The sequence below is a fragment of the Coturnix japonica genome, chromosome 8 (assembly GCF_054131305.1).
Source record: "Coturnix japonica strain WE chromosome 8, WE-NBRP24, whole genome shotgun sequence".
NCBI lineage: Eukaryota > Metazoa > Chordata > Aves > Galliformes > Phasianidae > Coturnix > Coturnix japonica.
This window is the reverse complement of record NC_140670.1, coordinates 17635467-17660824: the sequence shown is the minus strand read 5'-3', so window position 1 is coordinate 17660824 and position 25358 is coordinate 17635467. Positions and strand designations below refer to the sequence as shown.

General features: G+C 39.7%; 2 protein-coding genes across 3 annotated transcripts in view; one reads left to right on the top strand and one right to left on the bottom strand.

Moving 5' to 3' along the window:
- WDFY4 (WDFY family member 4) overlaps nucleotides 1-25358 on the bottom strand; it is a 111485-nt gene that overhangs the window by 10882 nt on the left and 75245 nt on the right. For both annotated transcript variants that reach the window (XM_015866825.3, XM_032445416.2), the window contains exons 47-57: nucleotides 24667-24752; nucleotides 23640-23702; nucleotides 14357-14399; nucleotides 13446-13565; nucleotides 12759-12876; nucleotides 12006-12115; nucleotides 7553-7706; nucleotides 6452-6543; nucleotides 1686-1898; nucleotides 1436-1583; nucleotides 591-748 (exon numbers count right to left, since the gene is read on the bottom strand). In XM_015866825.3, coding sequence (XP_015722311.2) covers nucleotides 591-748; nucleotides 1436-1583; nucleotides 1686-1898; nucleotides 6452-6543; nucleotides 7553-7706; nucleotides 12006-12115; nucleotides 12759-12876; nucleotides 13446-13565; nucleotides 14357-14399; nucleotides 23640-23702; nucleotides 24667-24752 — 1305 coding nt within the window. The remainder of the gene's footprint in view (nucleotides 1-590; nucleotides 749-1435; nucleotides 1584-1685; nucleotides 1899-6451; nucleotides 6544-7552; nucleotides 7707-12005; nucleotides 12116-12758; nucleotides 12877-13445; nucleotides 13566-14356; nucleotides 14400-23639; nucleotides 23703-24666; nucleotides 24753-25358) is intronic.
- LRRC18 (leucine rich repeat containing 18) lies at nucleotides 17401-22161 on the top strand. The gene is made up of 2 exons (XM_015866827.3): nucleotides 17401-17520; nucleotides 21230-22161. The coding sequence occupies exon 2, from the start codon at nucleotides 21309-21311 to the stop codon at nucleotides 22086-22088; it is 780 nt and encodes a 259-aa protein (XP_015722313.1). The 5' UTR covers nucleotides 17401-17520; nucleotides 21230-21308; the 3' UTR covers nucleotides 22089-22161.

Below are 25358 nucleotides of genomic sequence, written 5' to 3'. Positions count from 1 at the left end.
AATGTGCGTGTCTTAGCACACCATAATGTTATCCCAAACACATTCCAAATCAGTGTGTTTGTAACAGAGAAAAGCTGAATCTGCCCAGTGGCCCGGCCAGAAATGCGGTGACACAGACTCTTGATTTTTAACAGAAGAAGCAAGAGTATTAACTTCCCAGAATAGGAAACATTATTACATTGAATTAATGCATTGGACTAAACTTGCAAGCCAGAGAGGAACTGACAGATAGTCCTATCTATATTCCAGCAGAAAGTTCTGCACAATGGAATTTCTAATCAGAGGCCAGGAGACCTTGTTTTGTCCTTATAACATATGAAATGAGGTTTCTCCATTGTGATAGACAGCACAATCACTTGAAGGAAAGCTTGAGATAATTTAGAGGGGAAATGTCACATTTTTTAGCAGTTGAATGATTTTGTACTCCACTGGAATACTCAATTTGACTTTTCTCAAAAAGCCTGACTGCAAAAGAAGTATTGCAAAGCACCCTCCAGAATCAGCTCCTCAACAGCCTCTGAAAATGGTCCCCAAACAAGGCAAAGGTCACAACATAATTTCTGAAGCACTTAGATTTTGTCTTCATTTACCTTTTCAGACCCATAGTTGCCAAAGCAACAGGTGAAGTCATCAAATCCCCAGCAGAATGTTTTGTTCCAAAGAGGAGGAATCAAAACTTTATTTTTTTCAACGGCCAGAATGCCTTTCTCAGTATGAACAATGTGTCCAACAGCTCCCTTTGGATATTCTGACAAGACAGAGAATGTATTTCGTTCTATTATTTTTAGAACACTAAGGTTAGCTTATTGTCTTACACAGTTTTGTGGTGAGCTAGCAAGCCCTATAGCTGGGCTTAGTGACTGGTGGCCAGGTCCATGGAGAAACCCACTCTGCCACTGCAATTCCAGGCAACTCCCCATTTGAATAAATCCATGCAGAGACAGAGACTGACTCCAAAGGTGGGGATTTAACAGCACTGCAATTAAGCTTCTTTTCACTGGCAAAATGCCTTATGCTATGAACTAAAGGATGTCACCAACAGCCTCTGAATTACAGCTGCAGGAGCCTGTTAGCACCACAAAACTGTGATGCAACCACTGCCATGGGATTAAAAAAAATACACACAATGCATTTTTTCAGGATTCTACAACTTAAGAATAATAGACTAAAAAGAAGATCAAGACCAAGATAAAGAGTCAGGGAAAGAACATATTTATATTGCTGATTAATATAAAAAAAAAAAAAGAGAAATAGAAGGGAAAACAGTGAATAGGTACTGAATTTTAATTTGATATATTCAGAACGCTGAAGATAAAAAAGATTTAGATGTCATTAAAAAATCTGCTCTGAACTCTGCTCTTAAAAATTCAGATTAACCTCATTTAAGAATTCAGCGCTTATTAGCTCAGAAAATGGAGCACAGCCCCTGCTGTACCTTTTACCGTAACTGGTGAGAACTTCAGGTTTTGCAGGCTGTTGATAAATGGAGGAAGAGTTCCACTTGATTGAAAGGACAGTACTGCTTCTCTTCCTGATGAACTTTTACTCTGAGCATTCCTGGGTGGATGTGGCTTAGTGAAGAGCTAGAACAAAAGAATTAAATTGAAAAATGCATCTCCATCAGTCAGGTTGCAAAGGAAATTGTGCTCTCTGCCTTTCTTACTGCTCTCATAATAAAGTGATACCTGCTTTGGTATCTGTCCAAAGTTGCTGATAAAACCCAGGATGGTGCTCTTAATAAGAGGATCTTTGATATTGTTGAGATCCATCTTGTCTCCATAGAAGTAAGGATGGTAGGTGTTAACTGCTTCCACAGCAGCTGATCCCTGTTGTTTGTAGCCAAAAATCAGGTCTATCCAGCAATGGAGGTGTGCGCTGACATAGTCACTTTCCAGGGCCTGAAACCAAAGAAAATGAATTAATTCAGCAGAGCATATTCATTGCAGATATATTATCACTCCCTGTTAGAGACAAATTCTCTGCAGCACTCACTGCTGACAGAAGCTTCATTACTGCCTGGGTTTCACCAGTACACACAATTCTATTATCCTTAAAAGGTTTAAGCATAAAATGTTGCAAAAACTAGATTCCATCATGTTGGAAAACCACAGGGTCTGGTTTTTTTTTATACCAATATAAGAAATATCTATTTTTGCCTGACCAGATCTGCAATCCAAGTCACAAGCATGTGAATTAACATAACCAGAAGAAATAATTACTGCTGGAGAATACCATAAAAGACACTACAAGGCAGCACGTATCCAACCCAACATGGACTCCCTAGAAAACTGAGTGATCATAAATGAAATTTGTGCATGCAAGACCCAGACGAGTTTACAGGCAACAGCCACAAGTTCATGTCCAACCCTTGCTCATCTCCAGTTTTACCTATAAAGCCTCCGGTAAGCTTTACCTATGAAGCTTCACTAAACAGTACTGACCCTAATATTACCTGCAAATGCCAAATATTTGTATATTCCCCAGTGACCTTGCCCAATGATTCAAGCACCAGTGTTAAGCATGATTAAAACTACTTTCCTGACTCCAAATCATTTGACTGTATAATACTCCCTGATGCTCAGTTAAAGGTCTCCCAAACAGGCCATCCTACCCAAAGCACAGCAGAATTAAACATGCTAATGGGATCCAGAACAATGGCTCATTTCACAGAGCAGACAGTGAGCCCAGTACAGCTGGTTTAAATGACCATGCCCACAGCTAAACAGCTCACAGGGCAGCTCAGAGCACAAGTACAGCATGCGATCTGTCCTCTGCAAATAACATGAAAACACCTCCAAACCTACTCAGAATTCATCCTTATTAATAAAAGCAGTTAGTGCATGAATTACAAACTATACATTTTGCCTGGCATCACTACCAGAGCAAAACAAAGCAACTAACAGAGCTGCAACCATGAAGTCATTCACTTTCACTGAGCACTGTGATTTGCCCAGCAAGGAAGAGAGAACTTAATCTAAAAAGAGAGTAAACAATTACTTTATGTAAACCTAACCTATAGATTCCTAACTTAATACACATGAAACAAGAGCTACTCATAAACTTATAATCCACATCAATCTTTGCTCTCGTGTTCCTTAAAGAAATAGCCAGGTTTCACAACAGTGCTTAACTGGATCTTTTTAGTTCTTCAAACTCTGCAAAGCTTCCTAAAAAGGATGACAACACCAGTAACAAGTACATCTAGTACTGCAGGTGATTTCAGAGGAGAGAAGCTTCAGCATTGTGGAGTTCAAGACCTCTAACTCTTCACTTCAGGATTAGACAAAGCTTTCCCAGGCAGCCTAATCACAACTAAATTTCCATGACAAGCCTTCTTGCACCCTCCTGTGCAGCATCTGGTGCTAGCTATGGTTGGAGAGAAAATACTGGACTGACTGTACTTGAGGTCTGATCAGGCCTGGCAAATCATTAAGAATATGAATCTATAAGCATGATTTTCACTTGCTAAACTGCTCCTCTTTGAGATTTCAATTAATTTGTACAAGTCATGCGGCTTAATCATCTGTGCCAATGTTATCAAACAGTGCAGCTCAGTGGAAGCAGGTCTGCAAAACACAACAGCTGGTAGAGAGGACCCAATACCCACATTACATGCACTGTGGGGGCTTTACTTCAAATTAGATCTAGTCTGCTCCCTCCGGCTGAGTGCCACCAGTGGCAAGAGTATACCTTAGGTGCACAACTGGAGCAGAGCTTTTGGTTTTATTTCATCCAAAGCTAATCTAGTTAACAATCAGAGATCTCTTTACAATGAGAACAGAAGCATGCTATGCAGGGATGACTGACAGATCATTTCAAAACTGCACCCTTGCTCCAAACTACAAGGCTAAAGCAGATGGTCCTATTGTATCTAAGTGCCTTCAGAGTAGCCAGCATTACACAAGAAATAAGGAGCAAAGCTCAGTATTTTATATCCAAACAAGCCAGAATATAGGCCAGAATGCCTCCCTACACTTTTCTTTAAAAAATAACAGTAAAAATTGCAGGAGCTCCTAGGCATCTATAGATTTCTGTTTTCAGTATTTCTGTTAAGGAACAATGGTGTCATCCCCATATTTAGCTAACTGGAAGACAGAGATTAAGCACCTTGTAGGGTTACACAGTGAGCACAAGACAGAGCAGAGGAAGAAACCAGACCCTCCAAACCTACACACCTTCTTTGGAGTCTGCACACCTTCTTCAAAGACACTGGAGAACACCAAGCAAGAGTTATGTACTTGATACCAATAGCCAAAGCCTGCATGCACTGAGTTGCATCACTAAGTGATGGAACTGGGCATTCCTTAGGCTCAACTCTTCATTTTGGAAATACTTGAACCAGGCACGCTCACTGTGCCCACAACTCTTACAACAAGAATCTCCATCCTTACAGTAGATGAATTGTCATGGGGTGATGAGCACCATCTTTCAGCGTGTCTACAGCTCTGAGCCTTTAGATCACTCTCTAGGCACTTTCTGTGGCACCTCAGTAATACCCATTACTGTGTACATACAAGAGCCTGAGCAGCCGAAAATGGAATGCCGAAATGATTGAGAACTTGTCACACCAGCAACACTGAGTTATAGGTTTAACAGCTACAGAAATACAAAAGAAATCAACAAAGATAAACATAGACTCTGTGAAGTTACTTTGTATTCAGTGACTTATGAGTAAGTTCAACATACTGGTTTAAGTTATGTAGTTATGTAGCAACACACCACAGCATCTAAGTACTAAGCATGGGGAATCTGGAGACTTGCTAATAATAACAAGCAGTTATTCACTCCACTCTGTGACTTGCAATATCACTAATTCACCAGCTAACATGCAAACACTGCACATTTCCAGGAGCCTGTTTCTTTTAAAAGTGGTTTCGTAGAAGAAAACTTTTCACCAGGATGGATTTACAACATGTAAACCAGCTTATAAAGGATATATAAATTAAAAACAAAGGCAAAAACAACCATGGATAAAAAAGGTTTTGCCAAACATGGAACTAAAGCAAAATTGCTGACAGCACCCAGGTGGCTGCAGGGAGAAGAATTTGTAAGAGGAGATGAGAACAAATGAATGAAGCAGACAGAGGGAGAGGAATCTTAGGTATGAGGAGTGGAGCTAGAGAAATCCCAAAAATAAAGGCACAGAGAAGGAGGCTTGTACATAACACCAGGCACATGAAGACAGTCACCTCCTAGTTCTCTGACATGAAATAAGGTATTGGTAGAAAGGAATGAAATGAAGATTAAAGAAAATACACAGGAAAAACTGGGAAATATTTTAATAGTACAGATAGTGACAGAAAACATGCCCTAAATGCAGTGCAGAAGTGCAAAGTGAGGGATATAAAAGTAATGGTAATTTAATGGAAGAAAAGCAGTCGCTGTCAATTGTGAAGTAGAAAGTGGAGAAAAGAATATTTAGAGAAGAATGAGTCTGATTTTTGTTCAAAACAGGAATAAAAAGTTGATACAGTCATCAAGAATGTCAGAGAAAGGATTTAGGAACCAGCACACGGGGAAATAAAGATAGGCTTATTTGAAGATACCAAAACAGAGACGATCACATTCACTTTTGTGGGTTACTGTCATGTAATGAAGTGATAATAGAACAAATAATGGGCTACTTGCTTTGACAACTCAATGCTAACACACAGTTGCCTCACACCTTGTACAAAGCAGCAACACTTCATGCACTCACAAATACACCTTTTTTTTTTTTTTTTTCCCTTGAAGAAATCTGATAAAATAAGGTAGATACACCCAGAAGGGGGGCAGGTAGTACAGCCCATTCTATTATTAGCCCTAACAAATACCTACACCACAGCAGTCAGCTGCAAATTCTGTGTTCAGTGGCAAATCTTCATACAGAATTGCCTTTGTACTCATTACTATATAGAAATTCCTACACCTGTCCTGCTACCTATGGATGCATTAACTGCAGTAAGTTTCACAGCCTTATATCTATTAGCATTCAGATTGTCAAGACTGACTTTATTTAAGGCAGAAACATTAGATTTACTCCCATTAAAACACCGAATTGACTCTAAAATATTGGATTTTACTCCTTTCCTCTACCTGCCCCCAGAAAAGTAATTGCAGTGCCAGCATGCATCAGGTGGAGGAAGGTAGTTTGAATACACACGTAGCTGGTTAGCAACAACATGGAACTGCATGCATGTGGATGTCATGTGCATGCATTAAATTATGTTCACATGCTCTTAGAGGCTGAGATCAGATCTAGGTCTGTAGCTTGGATCTAATTTCATCCAGTCTGCAAAGTTGGTCTTGAGTGAATTGTCAGGCAGACAAGCAAAGTCCAAAACACAATGTGAGCTCCACAGAGGCAGGATTTATTTGGGTGTTAACCTTTGTTTGTGACTCAGGCCTTTAGGGTTTCATTTTCAATGGGAATCAGTTCAGTATTATGTCCCAAAATACCATATTCACTAACCTGTCTGTGCAGGAGAATGAACTTATGGGGATCTCCATCTGCCCAAGGAGGAAGCTGCACATCTCCCAGCACTGTTCCATTCTGCATGCATCCTGCAGGAATTAAAAGGAAGAATTAAAACCAAGAATCACACACTCTGCAAATAGTAACAGCTTTTCCAAAACAGTGAAGTCAAGGTGAATTTAGGTGACTTTCACACAAGCAACTTCAGAATCTATGCTATAGTGTCACAGAACACTGAAGAATTTTTTTCTCCTTTGGTGAGAAAGGAGCAGATGTAATTAATACAGTAATGATATCCATGTCCTCACCACAAACCATTTTAGCCCTGGATGTAAATTCAGACAAGACAGACCTGTTAACACAACTTTTTTCTTATAGATAATCCCACTGGACTAACTGCCAACTATTCCTGCTAAAGCAGCCTCTAGGAAGTATTTTTTTCTCAAGTCCTTTGCAGTCTGATTCCTTTCAGAAGGTAATCATAAGTTCTCAAATCAGGACAAGAGTTGCACAACTTGATGATCTAAGTTAAGGCTTAGGTCTGCGACTGCAAGTTTTCTAACAGGGCACTAGTGAACAGATTTGGATTATTGGATTGAACTATTGCAAAATCTTTCTATTTATTTGCTATCAGTGAGATTCTGGTTCCTTTTATTTAGGTCCTTCTGTTTAATACGTTCAGGTCAGTTTCTGGATCTTGGTATCAGACAGGCTCTGCTCCTTGGTCTCCTCTCAAAGATAAAAATGCCCAAATTCTTGACAATATTTTAACAGCCTTCTAACATCCATTCCCTACTCTGCCTTTTTTATTGCATATTTCACCCCACTGAGCTCTTATGTGAAATTTATAACTACATCTCAGCATCACCCTACAGGTCGAGAGATAGTGTCCACTCATTCAGAAGGGACTATGACACTGCTTGATGCCAAGTATGAATCTTTCGAAGTGATAGTCAGGTCACATGTGGCAAATTTAAGCACCACAGACAGATTTTAAAAAGACCATTCATCATTACTATTTAGCAACCAATCTATCTCCAAAAATCAAATTAATATATATTTCACAGCCATAGAGGTAAGGTCCCTTCTAGCACTTACCAAGTTCAAAGTGATTAGCATTGGTGAGGAACTCTGGCAAGTAGAAGAATTCAGGGATGAGCTCCCTGACATCACTCATATTGTCCCTTGATGCTGATTCCCACGTGCTCTTGACACTATGAAACATCCTGTCTGCAACATCAAAGCTCCCACCCTGTAAAATGTAGACAGACCAAAAAAACTGCATTGTGAATATTCTGTTAAACAAGAAGGAGATAGAGAATCTCAGACAATTCTGCAATCATCATCACATTTGATTAGGTGGTATCTCATGACCTGTCCCAAGTCTGTTTACTACCTCAGTCCCAATTTGCAGATAGATAAAGAATACCATACAGCTTGGAATCTGTGTAGCTTGTAATAACCTGGAAGCAAGCAGAAATGATCAAGGACTGCTTGAAAATATTGTAACCAATATTAATGCTTCTCAATGTAACTCCTTTCATCACAAAGTGATTTGTAAGTAACAAACACAGCTTTGGTGTTTTCATCTGTGACCCAAAGAGTTGTGAGAAATCTTAAGTTCAGTCCTCCAGAGAAGATACAGACAAGCAGAAAATATCCAGTGGGCAGGGGACAGCAGGAAAGGAAACACAGCGCAGAAGGGAGAAGAGGGAAAGAACGTCTGAACACAAGGCTTGAATTGCTGCATGTGAAAGGAAAAACTAACTCAAGTCCTAAGAGCTTTTGAATATGTTTACTTTAGCAGCAGTCAAGCACTAGACAGCAGCACCCTTCTTAGCCTTAACCACCATTACGAGCCAAGACCTTCAAATAAAAATAAATCAGCCACTGAGTGACAGGTGTATGCTTTATGATGGAACTGTATTTCCTACAGGATATTCTAATGGGATTTCAGATACACTATGAATTTGTGAAAATCCCACGAGCACATCTATACAGAGATCCCCGCATTGAACAAAGGATTTATTTAAAGTTTTACAGTAACAGAGATAACCCAATGGACAATCAGTTTCTGGAGATCATCAAACTGAGCTTTTTAGAATGATCAAGTTGATTCAGATTATCAACAAAAGCATCAGCTCTACATCAGAACATAACACTGCTTCATCTCTGTGCATTTCAAGTCCTTCATCCTTACCCCACCAGCAATTGTGAAGCTTTCCCACAGCCACTGAAGGGACTGAGCAAGAAAGTGGCTGCAATCACATGAGTAAGCCTAGCTGGAGTTAATCTGATACACAAGGTCATCTTGCTCTTGATCATTATTAGAGAGGGACCCTTGGAGTCAAATTCAAATTGAAATTAAAACAGAGTAGAAGAAGCACTATAAATAAATCAACAGCTAACAAGTATCTCATTGAAGCATATTAAAGGGCTTTGTATATTTAATCTACACACAGTGTGCCGTGTCTGGTGGTGATTGATGCTTTTTCATCTTTTTTTACAGCTTTTATGAGAGCCGATAGTAATCTCCTGAGAAACAATATGATTTGTAATAAAAAGATTACCTGTATTAAATAAAAATAATATATACATAGGAAATGCTGTTAGCGCGACAAATCTGGTTAAAGATATTACCACCACGAAAAAATGTGATTTTTTCCCTGGCTGTCTAATTCATTTTAGGGAAAAGTAATATCTTTAAAAGTTAAGCCTGTATTATTTATAAAGGAAGCAATAACTGATTTTCCCATTTCCTATATTAATAAATTTATTTGCATATATTTATATCAGAATTAATGAGTTTTCTCTCTCTCTATGAATGCAAAAAGTGCACTGAAAGGAAAAAAGAATCAAAAATTGCTTTATGCCTTTAGATTGTGAGTCAACGTAAACTCTTACTGCTTTTCTATAGCTAGATACACTAAGTCTGTTGGTGTACCACTAAGCGTGGTACATAAAAGACAACTGGTCAAAGTGATCTCTGCAGTGAAGTTGGAACTCCACACATTCATAAAACTAAGCAACAAGTCTTTCTTTTTTTCTTTTTCTTTTTTTTTTTTTTAAAAAAAAAAAGCCAAAGACATCCAAGCATTTCTAAGAAACACTCATAGTGCAAAGACTTACCACACCCCTCGAGATACAATTGTAGATAGTGCTTAAACTCACTAGGAGAGTGGTTAGGCCCTGGAACAGGCTGCCCAGGGAGGTTGTGGATACCCCGTCCTTGGAGGTGTTCAAGACCAGGTTGGACAGGGTCCTGGGCAACCTGATCTAGTAAAGGCATATGTTTGGTGGCCCTGCCAGGCAGGGGGGTTGGAACTACATGATCCTCTAGGTCCCTTCCAACCCGGGTGATTCTGTGATTCTGTGTAAACGACTGCTCAACAACACAATGGAGAACACGAAACCTATTCTCTCTAAGTACCTCAGAGAGGCAAACACCAGAAGGAAAATCAGCCTGCTAGCTGAAATGCAGCAGTGGGATAGGAACAAAGGGGAATAAGAACCATTCAGATATTGTACTACTGGACATGGTTTAGCAGGGAAATACGGGCGATAAAATGGATGATCTTGGGAAGTCTTTGTCAACTGTGGTGATTTTATGATTCTAAAATACAAGGTAAATCACAAGTATCACTACTTTACTGAGCCCAAGAAGCCCCAGAATACCTTTCCAACAGAAACACTAAGAACAGAAACCTTTACTATGCTTTTGTGACATGAGACCAATTCCTGAAAGGAGTTTTATGAGATACCTCAAAAAGGTAACTGCAGGAATCAGTGGAAGAAGATGTACCAGTCAATGCTTATGTGATGAGAACCTTTCATCTGTGCTAGCATAATATGCAAAGTACTTTATTTTTACTTCAGCCAGATTTCAATACACTTAAATAAATCGTGAAACATAAGGTTTTGTAACCTCCTGTACACTGACTTCTTCTGTGGCTAGGTGCAAATCACATATCCAGTGTGACAAACAGGATGTTTTGCAACATCAGTTTTCCACAAGGAGTACACCCAAGTACCTGCCTTTCCTGTCACGTGCATTCAGAAAGGCACTTTAGGATTATAAGTATAGCTTTTCCAATTTTTAAGATGTGGAGAAGCTTTCCCAGCCTCTGATTCAGCGTCTTTCCAATGCCTTAACTTCAGGAGTGCTTTCCCAATATGCTCTTTACTAAGTATAAAGGCTTCCGTTCCGCTGTTTGCCTGACTGCATCTCACTCTTAGTAATTCCTATGCCACTGTAGGACTGCTCACCTATAGGAAACAAGCACAGCTTAACATGTAGCAACAAAAGAGCAAAGGAATGAGAATGGGAGTTCAGCAGTTTTAGTGAATCCATACCCAGGCAACATTTTAAATGCTTTAGTTCTCAGCAGTCTTAGAATGTTACCATCCATGCAGAAATGGCAGTTACCTGCTAATTACAAAAGAACAACCACAAAGCAGGCTAGGAATTTGTTCTGCATAAAAACTGTGCCAGTGAGACATAGCAACCTTTATCATTTACAAGGAATAGCTGCTGCACAGAAATACATGGCTGCAGCTAACATATGGCTCACAGAGCATGATGATAACCATTGCCTCAGGTGGTTCGCTAACTCATCTACTGCTGGTAACAGCAGATATCATAGGGCTCATTATTTAATTAGCATACTGCTTTATTTGTATTAGCTCATTCTGAAAAATTAGAGAACAGCTCAACAGCAAAGCTTTTGGAGAGCTGCAGGACATATCACCATTGCTATACAAGCAGCCTGTAGAAAATTCTGGCCCAGCTGCCTCTCTCACACTGCCCCACGAACTGAGGCAAACCTCAACAAAAGGTCTCCTAAATTACATGTTTGACAACATGTCCTCCTGGTGCCAGGTTCAGAACAAGTAAAATCAAAATATTCTTTCTGGGGCACTAGATCTATCTCACTCTACTTCTACTTCTGATACATCATTTCTATGGTTCCTGTCATAATCCAGACAGCCTTCATTTGTGCCAGCTCCAAGTGTTTGCTGATAATCATGTTATTGTATGAGCGCTTGAGACTTTGGTAACAGGCATTCTAAGTGCATGCGCCCCAAAGTCAGAAGGCAACATTCAGAGCAATAGTAAAACATGGACTTGGTGGCTAAATGTCTCCAAAACTGTAAAATACAACACAGAACCAAAACAAAATAACCCTTCTGCATCATTCTGCCCCATTAAAAAATTTCCACTGAATTGAGCAGACACAACACATAGCCTTCGGTTAACCCAGAGTCCACATAGAACAGACTAGAGGTGCCAAAAGAATGAATTTATCTTCATTACATGGTCAGCATAGTGTGCTCCATGACCACAGAATGGTTTGGGCTGGAAGGGACCTTAAAAACCACCTAGTTCTAATTCCCCCTGATGTGAGCAGGGTTGCCAGTCACTAGATCAGGTTGTCCAGGGCTCCAACCAAATTGGCCTTGAACACCTCCAGGGATAGGGCATCCACAACTTCTCTGGGCAACCTATTCCAGCACCTAAGGAGGTGTAAGATAGAAGCTATCTCCCCCTTACCTGCAGAGAACAGAAGGTCTGTGTAAATGGCTCCAGTCGGACCAGATAAGATGCCACTATAATTGCTGAGGAATAGTGAGTACAATAATGGCACTGGGCTGACAAGTCTCCTGGAAATTTGACACAAAATCATATTTCAATAGAAAACTTCACAATTTCAAGTCCATAACACTAATTATTATGGCACAATTGAGTAATCCTTTAAAGTAGATGTGTTCAAAGATGTGAAAAATGCACACCTTTATGTCTGTATTGAACATGCAGTCACAACCATCTGTGTATTCTTTTGCTTTACCTCCTACCTTTCAATTTCTGATGAATAAGGTCTTTAACTTTATCCTCTTATATCACCATGTTAGTAATGAAAAATGGCCTTAATCTCCAGAGGTCAATACTTTCAATGCCTTGTGCTCTTAGTGTAGCTGTCATTAGCTATACTGCATGTAGCAGTCTTCTATGTGCAGGTGAGCTATCAGAGAAGACAGATGCATACAACCTAACTAACAGAGCAATCTTTTCTCAGACAATGCCTTCTGCTGTTGTGTCTTTCTGCCCAAGGGAAGAGGACAGAATGCAGCAGGGTAAGGCATATAAGAAGGAAACATTTGCAAGAAAGTAATTTCTCTTTCAGTCCTCAAGCAAGTGGGCCTCCTTGGTATGATTCTTCCTATGACTACAGATCCAGAAAGACCAAGGGACCTCACAAGCATGCCTTAAAGCCTCTGCTGTCTGCTAGCCTTCTAAAACACTCACCTTCACTCTTCTCCACTTCCTTGTAGCGCTGAATGAACTTTTGTTTCCTTTCCATAGTTTGTGCTCCCATTGGCTTTGACAGGTCCCGAAATGTGTGGGGATTACTAAGGTTTAGAGTCTGAAGCACAAAAATAACAAACATGGGATTTTTTAGAACACAGACTAAAGCACTGTGATCATCTCAGTGACACTGGATGATGGCACAGCTGGTTAGAAGTTCCACCTGTACAAGGTAGCCACAGATTCAGTACTGAAATACTCATCTCCAGAACTGGGAAGGGACTTGTAAACAGAATGGCAACATGCCCCACTGAAAAGACAGCATGTACAAGATGTTTCACAAATAAAGGACCTACCAGGTACTGAATAAAAGTCTTGGCATATTTCAAATTGTTTTCAAAGGCTCTTCTGCCTAGATCTCCTTAGCAAGTGACAGAAGTCTGCCCCGACTACTTACAAAGCCAGCATAGTCTTCATTTAAGTAAGCATGGAACACGTGCTTGTCCACCTTACTGAGGCAGAACACATTCCTTAGCAAGCTGACCTGAAGACAAGGCTAATGTAGAAATTTTCAGTACAGTTTGACTTTACTACATCAAACTTTGATTCTTTGGTCCAGGCCCTTCTACTGCAGTAACGTCACACAACAAATCACAGGAAGAGTCCTGCTAAGGAGCACAAACTAACCTGGGAATGATAGTCAGCAAGGACCCATGGAAACACAGGATACTGCATGTAATCATTGTAGCTGCGGCCAGCCAGTGTATTCAGGTACATGAGGTAATCAAAGTTGCTGATCTCCCTCTTCTGTTGAAGAGAAGAAGCAGACATTAAAATCTCCTAACTCCATCCCCGAAAACCATGCCTCAAAGGCAACCTCAGAGCTCCATAGCTCCCCCGTCCACCAAGGTAAACATTAAACATAGTGGAATCAATCCCCCATTGCCATTCAGATCAACACAACAGCTCTTATGCCACAGCCCATTCAACAGAATCTAAGTCTTCCTTCAGACTCTTCTTCAGACAGTCTATTTGCATTTGTCTATAATCAACCCATGCTTTTATGTGGTATTCAAGTAACAGAGCACTTGTGTTTTTTTGGATTTTAGAAGAGCCAAATGCAAACAATCTGTGTATTTGCAAATTCTGGACAACTGTTTGTAGGAAAGGATTCATAAAGTGCTGCATTTAATCAAAACGATACAGATTTCTTCAGTGTGTCTTGAACCACCAAGATCAGGAGTACAAGAAAGTGAGTGCATTTCTCAGCTCAGTATAAAGTCAGTGGAGACAAAAGATGAACATTGATTTAAATGATCTGCCACTCAACTAGGAGGCTTTTTTTGGGCTCCATTTTAAAACATGCATAGGATCACACAATCTGTCAGACAGTTGGCCATATGCTTCACAGTGGGAAGAGCAAAACCTCTGCAATAACCAGATGTAAATACTCTGCTCGTCTTGCCAATAACCCCACCTCCAGCTGTGAGAGGATAGCTTAGGTCTTGAAGCACATACACACACAACATATAACTGTGAGTGGACACATGGGTAATGAAAATCTTTGGTTAATCACACGCAGCCAAGATTTAGTTTACCTGCCACTTTTGGAGCATTGTTTTTTCTCCTCCTGAGTGTTTCCTGTATGAAACAGATATTTGATTGAAATGACTTCTTCAAAACCATAAGAGAAAAAAATCAATACATTAATGCCTCCCTGAGCCCCTGTTCTCATCCTATGACAACATTAAAAGAATACTGAGATTTCAACAGCGACCAAATAATTTCAAAATCAGAGAGCGTTGATGCTTAGGTCAGCGTTGCAGGATCCCAGTTTCATTCCTGCTTTCAGCAGGAGGCAAGGTGCTGCCTGATGAATAGGCATGGCCAGCTTCAGACAACAGATGAGGTTACCACAGCCAGTCACTCTCCCTAACTGCACAGAGTGCTAAGCTACATGTCAGATTGCTTCTGAATGAAATATCACCTCAAGTACAATAACTCTGAAACAGTTCAGAAATTGCCAAACAGGGGGAGAAGATAACCTGCAGCAGGAATGGAAAGACAGCTGAAAACAAAAGTCTCTCATTCCCCATATCAAAGATTATTTTGCATAAAGAACCTTGAAACTAATGTAGTTTTGAAAAAGTAGTTTGTTGATTTATTGCTTTTTTAGTTGCTTTTTTTTTTCATTCCTTACAATTTTAAAACTTTTTTTTTTTTTTAAACTTTCTTTGTTCTCAAAATTCAGAGCAACTTCTGCCAATGCTTTAAATTAAAACAAACCAGCCAAAGGCAGATTCTGAACAGGGAAATTTATTTGAAAAAGTGAAATGGTTAAAGAATAGGAAGAGGCAAAAGTAACTCTCCAGCTCAGCTTAACCAGCTTTGTTAATATCAGAAGGGCATGGATTTGTTCTTGCCAGCTGCAGGCAATCAAGCTGAGACAAGTGATGGCTTCTTGATTAAAGAGACTCTATCTGCCAAAATAAAGAGGTTAGCAACATGATATGACATAACTGGAGGTGGAAGATGCTTTTCCTTTTGAGTACATAGCTTCACACCAAAGCTGATGCCAGTTCAGAGATGAAGTTACTAACTTCATAAAGTATGATGGAATAAGTTCAATCACAGAAAATAAAACAGCTATAGGAAAAACTAGCTGTTACTTTGCACTCCTGTGCTCTGTATTGGATCACCCTAGCAGTCCACAAAGTTAGTCTCAAAGACCTAAATAAAATACTAGGATGGTCTATGATCATTACAATTTTATTGAATTTGTGGTAGTAAATTCTTGTAAACAGCATCTCATGATTATGAATCATTCTTTTACTGCCTATTCAGTCTCAGACCAGCTAATAGCATACATTAAGGATAAACTGTACTGTCTACTCAACAAAGTATTTTATTCCTTGCTTAGGAATTCTTGCCAGATAGGATGGTAGGTAGTTAAGGCAAGGATTTTGCACAGGCTGAATTATAATATATAATTGATTAGTTTTCCTGCTAAGCATATGAAACCTAACAATGATAGGTTATACTTGTAACAAACAGGAAACACAAAAAGGTATTCAAATAGGAAGATAGGACCTTGACTCTTCGTCAAAAAAAAAAAAAAAAAAAAAGAGATTAAATGATGTTTTAATTTACACAGCGCAAAATGGAAGAAAGTCTAAAAATGGAAAGTCTACAGACTGGAGAAGAGTTATGCTGGTTTTGCACCCAGCTTTCTGAACTATAAGTAACTCAAGAATTCTCAACTGGAAAACACATCTGTGGGCCTTTATAATACAGAACTTCCATACTACAGTTTCACTGAGAGTTTTGCTCCACTGGCCTTTGTAAGGTCTCCAACAGCTTTTGCCTTGCAGAGCATCTCAAATAGAAAGTAAGGGGATAAGGAATTCAGACAGTCTGTTGCTGGGTTAGAGTATTTGTCCAGTAATGATCAGGTTAGGCTCTTCCTAGCACAGTAAAACTGTCCAGCTTTATTTTGGATTTATGGTGAATGAGTAAAAGTGAGAGTATTATAAGAGAAGGGAACTGAAATATTACAGACAGGGCTAAACTGGCCTAGTCTGTGTGCATGTTTTACAAATGCACATAATATATGTTGATTTGTGTGTGCCACTCTCCTCCATTGGAAATCTTGCTCTGTCACAAGTCTTAGCCCAATAAGAATTCTTCAAGAGCTAAAGCAACCTCCTTTAGGTGGAAACTACCATATGACACAAAGTTCAACTCTTTATGAGAACATAAAAGGCTCAGAGTAGTCATTTCCTGAAGGAGCCATGCTTCTGGGCCTCAGTGGTCCAAATGGGATGCTCTGAGTACTTAATCTCCCTTGTCAACTCAGAAGTGCTCTGTGTATTGACTTTGTTAGCTCTTCAGAAGTTTTTTTTTGTTTTGTTTTTTGTTTTTTTTGCCCCAAATACAATTTTGAAATAATTGCAACCAGTTGCTTAAAATAATGAGCTGTAGCCATACAGAAAAATTCCAGGAAATTCACACTGTACAAGAAGAAACTGTTGTAACTGCACTTTTGAAGGGTCACAGATAAATGAATGCAAGCTGCAGCTCAGGGCTGAACAAACTTTCCCTCCTAGTCTGTATCTACCTGGTCTGACATGTGGTATGGATGGTATCACAAACGTTGGAAGTTCTAACATATACATACAGGCATTTCACACTCAGTTACAGCTAAGTAAAATGAAATAGCCAAGTTACTAAGATGGACAGCTAAGGCAGCAAGCTGACAAATAGCTTCTAACCAGGTCCAGATGCTTTTTCTTTCTGCATAATTTGAAATCTAACATTTCCAGACACGACATGCAGTTCAGTTCTTTTCCCTCCAGCCTGAACCTGCATGCTGGAACCACACATTATGCTAATGATCTCCAAGGACCCAGCACTGCTGTTGCTTAGGAACAGAAGTTTTACAGGCTGCAGACAGAGAACTGAACAGAGGCACTGTAGCCAGGGAAGTCCTTTTCCAACTCTTCTTCCCCTCAGTAAACTCATAAACACAGCAGTTTCTTGAAGGCCTACCATTTTCTTTCAAGGAAGTCCAATTCCAAATTTAAAAGCCTCTGAAAAGGAAATTATCCTGTGCTCCCCTGCTTTGCCAGCTGAAAGACAAATTCATTTCTCACAGAAGAGCAGACCAGAGGAAGAGCATGAAGGCTCATCTCACACTGCTGAAAGGAAGAAGCAGCTTGTGACATCGGTACCACAGCTTTTAAGACTTCCTAGCTGCTAGCTGGTAAGATCTTAACAGGGCAGCAGAACTGCTGAGATCAGGCAGTAACTTTGTATATCCTTGGTGGGGTGGGTATTTATTGGTTTTACAAGTGACCTTGCACGTGCTGATAGCACAGTAGCAATCTAGAAAAGAAGGAAAACTAAAGAAGGAAAATAGTATCTATTAATTCCTGGTAGTATTTAGTTTCCAACAGCCTGTTAGCAAGAGAATGCATCTAAAATAGTCAAGGAATTAATCTCTCTTCCACAATAGGTCGTATCCAACAACAAAGAAACAGTAACAGGCTTGTAAGTAGGGAAATAAAATGGTCCCATTTGGAGCTGCTTGGCTTCATGTAACTTCATTTGCTGTATGAATGCTGTATTTAAGTGGTATGTGAAATGGTTTCTTTTGAGCCAGAACATGTTGCCTCACTGTCCTGGCCCCAGAGAGGCTCTACTGGACTGGGCAGGCCTGCTGCTCTGCAACACACAATTTCCAGGAGAGAAACAGAACAAACTTTTCCATGGGCAAGTTCAAGATGGAATTGAGATAGGGTACAGTGAAGTAAGAAGCAGCAACCCACTGGAGGGAAAGAACAAGGAGAATTCCAGAGAAGGTCCTGAAACACTCAAGACAGTGTGGGCAGAAAGCATATCTCTTCCTGCCAACACAATGCTGAGGAAGGAAAAAGAAACAGTGAGAAATAAGAGAATGCACCAGGGTCAAAATCTGTATTCTTCTAGCACCAAACCTGCTTCCCACGACAGGCCTAAAATACAATGAGTCGTGGCAAGGCTGCGTGCAAGTAAGGAGTGATCTGCAAGCCTTCCTTGGCTCACAGCCCTAGTCTTCATGGTCTAGTCTTCAAACAATAAGAAATGCAGCACCTTGTCCAGGGGCAGAGGCCTCCCAGAAGCTCAGAATGGAATGTGAAGGGTTAAAGTCAAACACAAGTGAAGTTGCTATTTAGCACCATTCTTTCATAAGCAGAATGGTGCACATGTACCTCTTTTTCTGCTGCCACCAGAGATGCACTGTGAGCAGGAGATCAAATGAGCATAATTAATATTTACAGCAAGGAGGGCTCCTGTGATTCCTGAATTTTTAATATCAGTGGCAACAGAACTGGATCCCTCTTACACAAAGCTGAGGAAAACAACACGGCTAACTAAGCTCCATTATCTTCAGCTACAGCCCTGAAAAACACTGATAATTAGTTTACAAGCATACAGAGGCAAGAGCTATTCATGCTCTGCATGCCGGTGTGCTACAGTTGTGCTTCAGAAACTCTCATGCTGATCTCTGTCTCTGGGAAATTAATTTTAAAACCCAGATCCCACTTCCAGCCCAAAACAAGCAGCCCCTTAGAAGTGAGAGAACACCTTGTGCAGCAAGTTTCATTGGTAGAGAAGTACCGAAAAGATTAAACCACGCTGTTATTCCCGACCAATTTTCCTCCAGCACTTAGCTGTCCACATCAGGCTCCCTCTAGTGTTCTCAAGTGCACAAAGCATAGAGTAACAGCAGCACCGGGAACCAGCATTAATATATCGTGTTATTCTTTAAAAACTATTTTTATTTTAAGAAAATTATTCGGAATGAGAGCAGAGCTACCTTCTCTCATTGATTTCTTCCCCCCACTGAGCAACTCCCCCCCTACCTCAGGATTTGCACTGAAAAGTTTCAGAAAAAAAAATCACAAGGAAATGAACAAAATATTTTTCTTGTGAGAGTTTTAAAGATGTCTTTAAAAGTATTTTAAAAGATTATCATATTGAAATTAGAAAACAAATATTCTTTCTTGAGGCCAATTCAATTTCTATCAAAGGCTATTTAGTTGAAAAAAAAAAAAAAAGCACAAAACCTCACTGATTAAAATTGCAAGTTTTCATCAACAAGTTCAACATCAACAACAAGTTCAAGCAAAAAGGGAAAAGTCAGACCCCAGTCACCAAGTTCACATCAGTTTCAGAAAATCTCTCTCCAGCCTGCCCAAGCCTAATGCAGTTGTTCTGCAGATCTTTTTCCATCAACTCCTTTAAAATGAGAATTGCAATTTAAAAAAAAAAAAAAAGTTTTTGTTCCTGCAAAATCCTGGGCAAATTATTTAAGCTAACATTTATGAAGTGCTTGATTTTCCACAGTAATTTCTTGTTTCCTTCAGTTTCCAGTCTATACTACGAGAGCAATAGCACTGATACTGCTCCTGAGGCAGTAACTTTAAATGTAGAAAAAGGTAAGAGGTCTTCAGATACAATGTTAATATATCCCTGTTAATCACTAGTGAGAGACAGAATCTTGTAGGTTTAAACCTTTTAAATTATTATTTTTTTTAAATATCAGAAAGATTCAATTTTGGAACATACCCTCAGGGCAAGACTGACCCCACTACACTGCTTCCTGGAGTGGCTGCCTCATTATGGAACTCCCGGGAAGGCAGAGATCATTTCGCTTTTGCATCGTTTTTGGCTATGGCATGTATTTGAAAGAAGCCGAAATGCCTTCATTGTAGCCTGAGCTAACCCTTCATGTATTTGCACATGATTAATGAGGAGCCAAAGAGCCTGAAGGGTTTGTAATGAAGCCTTTTTAATAGGGCAGTGTACGGTAGACAAATCCATATTTTGTCACAATCAGTCATCCATCAAAACTGTGATTTGCCTCTTCACATCTAAATGCCGGAGCACCCAGACTATCCCATGGTTACTCAGCTCACCCCATGCTCCTCTCAGCATGGGTCATTCACCCTTTGTCACTAGCTGTGACTATTATTTGTATTTAATGATGTTCAGTTATATAGACAGGCCACCAACCCTGAGACTACAATGAGCTACTACTCACACAGATCCCCATTCACAGCACATAGTATGTATTTAGTATCAGCACTGACAAGCCTGACTAGAAAACTTACATGTGTTATTTGAGGACAACACACCTTCACCATGGGAGTTGATCTGTCCTACAACATTCATGCAACAACAAAGAAGTATCTAGAGTCTGTGCTTGAGAGGACAGAGACACAGACATCTAGCTTAGCCTATCAATAAGCAGCACTGACACAGCCCTTGTTCAGTCTGCCCTGCTAAAAATATGTGAACTGCAACCAGTTCCGGCAAATCTGTGAGCCAACTGGGTCTCTCAAATCCCACTTAAAGAAAAACTCTTGATCACTTGCTTTATAAACATTCCGTTTTTCTTTCAGGAGCGTCCAGAGTTGAAAGTCTCAGGTCCATTCAACAGGATACTTAACCAACCTATCTTCCTATGCCAAGCCTGTAAAAAAGGTTACCTCTTTGTCTGCTAGAATATATACAACGATGCTTTCTTTTAGTGCTGTCCTCAAAGACTGCATGGAGGCCCATAACATATTTCACCTGAGTCCTTATAGAGCAAATGGATAACGTATTTCATTCAGTTTCATTACATGCTGGGCTCAAACCAGTATCCAGGGATGAAAGACAGCAAATTCCTCCCACTTGTAATACTTTTAATTTCATCCTGTAACACTTATATTGCTTTACAGAGCAATGCAAGTGTCGTGGTGCAATAAAATTATATTTTTAATGATTAGAATTTCACCTACTCAAAATGCTTTCAGAAAAACCTTTCAAAGTTGCAGCCCTAGGGTTGAAAAGTCATGAGTTTAACAAAAAAAAACAACAACTTCTGAAGAGTCCTACAGTCATGTATTACTTGATGACTAAGACCTTATTTTGTTTTTAATTAGGAATTAACAGTCACTGCTTTCAAAGGCTGGGACTCCCCAATTCTTCTAGAGTCTGGTGCGTTTGTCTCACTGAGGAAAGATGGCCAAGAAAAAAGGTGGTCCTAAAGGAAGAAAAATTACTTTGAAAATGGCAAAAAATTCCATGAGGATCTCTCCTGAAGGAGGTATCCGTCTTGACTTAAGTAAGATGGGTATCACTACCTTTCCCAAGTGCATTCTAAAGCTGGCTGATGTGGATGAGCTTGATTTGAGCAGAAACATGCTTAAAAAGATTCCAAACACCATTGAGAAATTCCAGAAACTGCGCTGGCTGGACCTGCACAGCAATCAGCTTGAAGACTTGCCCAAGGCAGTAGGTACACTTCAGAATCTGTACTACCTGAATGTATGTAACAACAAGCTGACTACCAACAAGCTGCCAGAGGAGTTGAATCTTCTCAAGAACCTGCGTATTCTCAATCTTGGCTTGAACTGTCTTGAAAGTATCCCCCCCTCACTTGGGGCCCTGAAGGAACTTAAGGAGTTAGGTCTCTTTGACAATTTGTTGACCACCATCCCAAAGAGTGTGAAAAGGCTCCCTAAGCTCGAGAAAATGAATACATTAAGAAACCCATTCCCTGAGCCAAAAGAAGAGTACATTGACCCCATTAAGCGCGTAGAATCACTTTACTTAGTTCAAGAGAAAGACCTGTGCTCTTCTTGCCTGAAGAACTGTCAGGGAGAAAAGGACAAACTTAACCAGTTCAAAGACACAGAACTCTGCCCCCCCAAGAAGCTCAGTTTCCCTTCACTCCTTACACCCAACTCCACTGCAATGGATGACCAAGAACAATGGAGATTAAAAGATGAACATCTCTGAAATCTACAAATATGCTCCATGGGCAACGTCTGATGAAAATCAGCTCAAGTTAATTAAAAAGGTATCCACCTGCCTTTTTCTGCAGTTCTCTTCATTTAAAGACATCCAGTTTCAGAAGCAGATCTGAGGAGGTATATAGAACCGAATCCCAGACGAGTAAAACAAATGCACATTTAGGAAAGACTAGTTTCTAGCACCTGAACCTGTTCCTACAGCGTGGTCTTTTTTTCATTGCTTTTTCATTTTGTTCAGAATTTTGTGTCCTTGTCACATGTCCATTGAAGAAATAACTATTTTTGTGAAGATTCCTATTAACTGTCTCACACCATTTGCCCCCCAAACACTAGTCTTGTTAATTTTCACAGTGTGAGGCACAGTCATCACAGTCTCAGTGAATACAGTATACAGGTGCAAGCAATTAGCAGATTATAAAAGAAAATGAGCATGGCACAAGTAGAGGTGCTGACTGCTGCCCCAGTAACATATGGTGACAACACAGACTTAACTATATTTAAATAAACAATGAAGTTCAATGGGTGAAGCATTCAGCAGTCCAGAAATATCCAATTATCAATATTTAAATGGCCAGAGTAGCATCTAAGAGTCAGAACTCTTACATAGTATACTGACAGACTAGATTGAAAAACTTGGTATCTAATTTCCAAGAAACAACACTACTTGAAGATCACATACTAAAATAAACTAATCCTTTCTCCTTTCCATGTTTCAGCTCTGCCATTATTAATAGCATGTCTGGACAAAGACCTTAGTCTGGTCTGCCCCCATCTCATGTAAGGCAAGAGCAGGAATGCTATGGAGTGAATTAGCAGTTGCTCCACACAGAACACATCCATCTCCATAGAGTTAACAGTCACTTCTGGCTCAGATTATGCTTTAGTCAGAGCTGCTTGCACACTTCACTGATGCTTCTTGCAAGCAGATGGCTAGCACTCAAGGTGAAAGCGTTCACTTCTAAGATAGGTAATGACCTGCAACAGGTGGAGTGAAAACAAACGAAAAAGAGGCCTGCACTCAAGGCCCGCACTGAACAGTCTCATTTAACTGACACTGGAAAGAAAGCCTTCTTTTCCTGCAGTGGTAAATCTGATGGACAACAAATTGGAATCTCCACTGAGCAGTTACTGTAGTGTTCCAAAATGTCCGTGCACACATCAGTCACTGTCTACTATAAACACGCAATAGAGAGCCCATTGTGTAGAAACCTCATGGATTAGCTCTATAACCTCAGCCTCACTGACTGTCTCTATTCCACACTAACCATCTGTGTAGATTTTACCAATAAAGCCACATTAAGGAGGTAATAATTATTAACCAGCTCTGCAGTCTGTTACTTAACACATTCCTCATGCCTTCAAATCATGGATGCTGTACACCAGAACACTTCAGAGTTCTGGAGACGCAACCAAATCTTTAAAATAGAGGGTACAAACAGCAATGTTTCCAGTTTCTGTTCTTGTTTGTTTTTAAGGTACAGCTTATCCACATATTTGCTCTTATTTTCTACCATTATCCAATGATCCCCATTTTTACCTTATATTCAGGGAATCCTCTGTTACCCCCTTCGACTTCAAAGCAGGTTGGAAAAAGCAAAATCTACAGATGTAAAAGATAACAAAACAATCTTTCAAATAGTTATTTATATGCAAGATGTATGTATATAATTTAATATCTGCATATAATCTATTAAATAATGCCATATCTTAACTGCAGCTTATCCCATGAAGAATGGTTTGGGTTGGAAGGGATCTTTAAGAACATCTAGTTCCAACCTTCTGCTATAGGCAGGGACATCTTCCACTAAACCAACTTGGAGGTGTCCCCACCTATAGTAATGGAACATCCCAATATTTCACCAACCCAGGCTGGCAAAATTGGCAGAAAGGAATACCAACTCACATAGCAGCCTCCCCTCTTTACTTTGAGTAGGTATTGGTTTTTTTTTTTTTTTTTTTTTTTTTTTTTTTTTAAATGTCAGACACTAAACCCATGGGTTTGGTAACCTGCACCTAAATGGCAACACAGGCAGTTAAAGATTAATGCACTGACTTGAACTGTCTCAGCAAGATGACACCAGCAGATGCATTTCAGAGCTAAGATACAGCTAAGATAAGGACTAAAAGCAACCATCTCTCAGGCAGAATTTGGTAACTTTAAGAAGTCACACTATGCATCCAGTTTTGAAAGGAAAAAATGGATAAATTCACATTGTCTTTTTAATGAATTCTCCATTAGAGTGCTCAGACATCAGGAGCAGAAAGATCTTGGAGAGGAAGCAGCGCAGCTACAATTGCATTTCTCTGGGATGCAAGGATATATAACACAATATGTCATCTGGTGCTAGAAGAGCGTTACAGATGCATTAGCTCCCTTGATAAATCAATGACTACGTAATGCTTCAAAGAATTCACAAGTCAGCAAATGGAAAATTTCATAGCTTTGTTTATGTGTAAGTCATTAAAGACCAAAAAGTTATAATCTAAGAAAGAGACAGCACAAAGACAGACATCTGAAGCCAAGATAAAAACAAACCATTCACGTAGTATTATGAAGTTATTACCTCTTAAATATCTTTTTTCGGTCACGATCATGGAAGACAAGAAATCTGGAGTAACCATTTTTGAAGAATATTTCTAAGGCAATCTCCTAGAAAGGTAAATCATTTACAGGTTGAAGGAACGCAGAGCTAACATCAGCACTGTGAAGAGGTCACTATAGCCTGTCAAGTTCTTCAAGGCTTTAAAAACAAAGGCCATGACTTAGTAGCAAGTGTGAAAAAGCATAGCAAAATAGGCAGCAGAAAGGGTATATGAAAGCAGCTATGACAATAGACAACTTGAAGCATTTGATCTGAAGCACACCTTCACATTTTCACCCAAGGTCCAATCAGAGACTACTTTCACAAGTCTCTGTTTTTCAGTTTGGGTAACACAAAACACTTCCATTTCTCATGTTCAAAAACAAAACAAAAAACATATATATCAATTCATGTGAAGAAAGTCAGTAATTCTACTGGCAACTCTGATTTTCACAAAATGGAGGAAGAGGTGACATTCGGTTGCTCTGATAGCTCATCAGTGATGTAAGAAAACATGCTTCATACAGTTACTCATAAGAAGACTTAACATCTGTCTACATATCTGGAGAGTGACCTAACCACTGAAGTACCCCATACCCTATATATCCTGAAGTAGGTTTCACCTGCTGAAACAGGTGAAACAGTCTATTTCACATACATCATAGCATATGAAC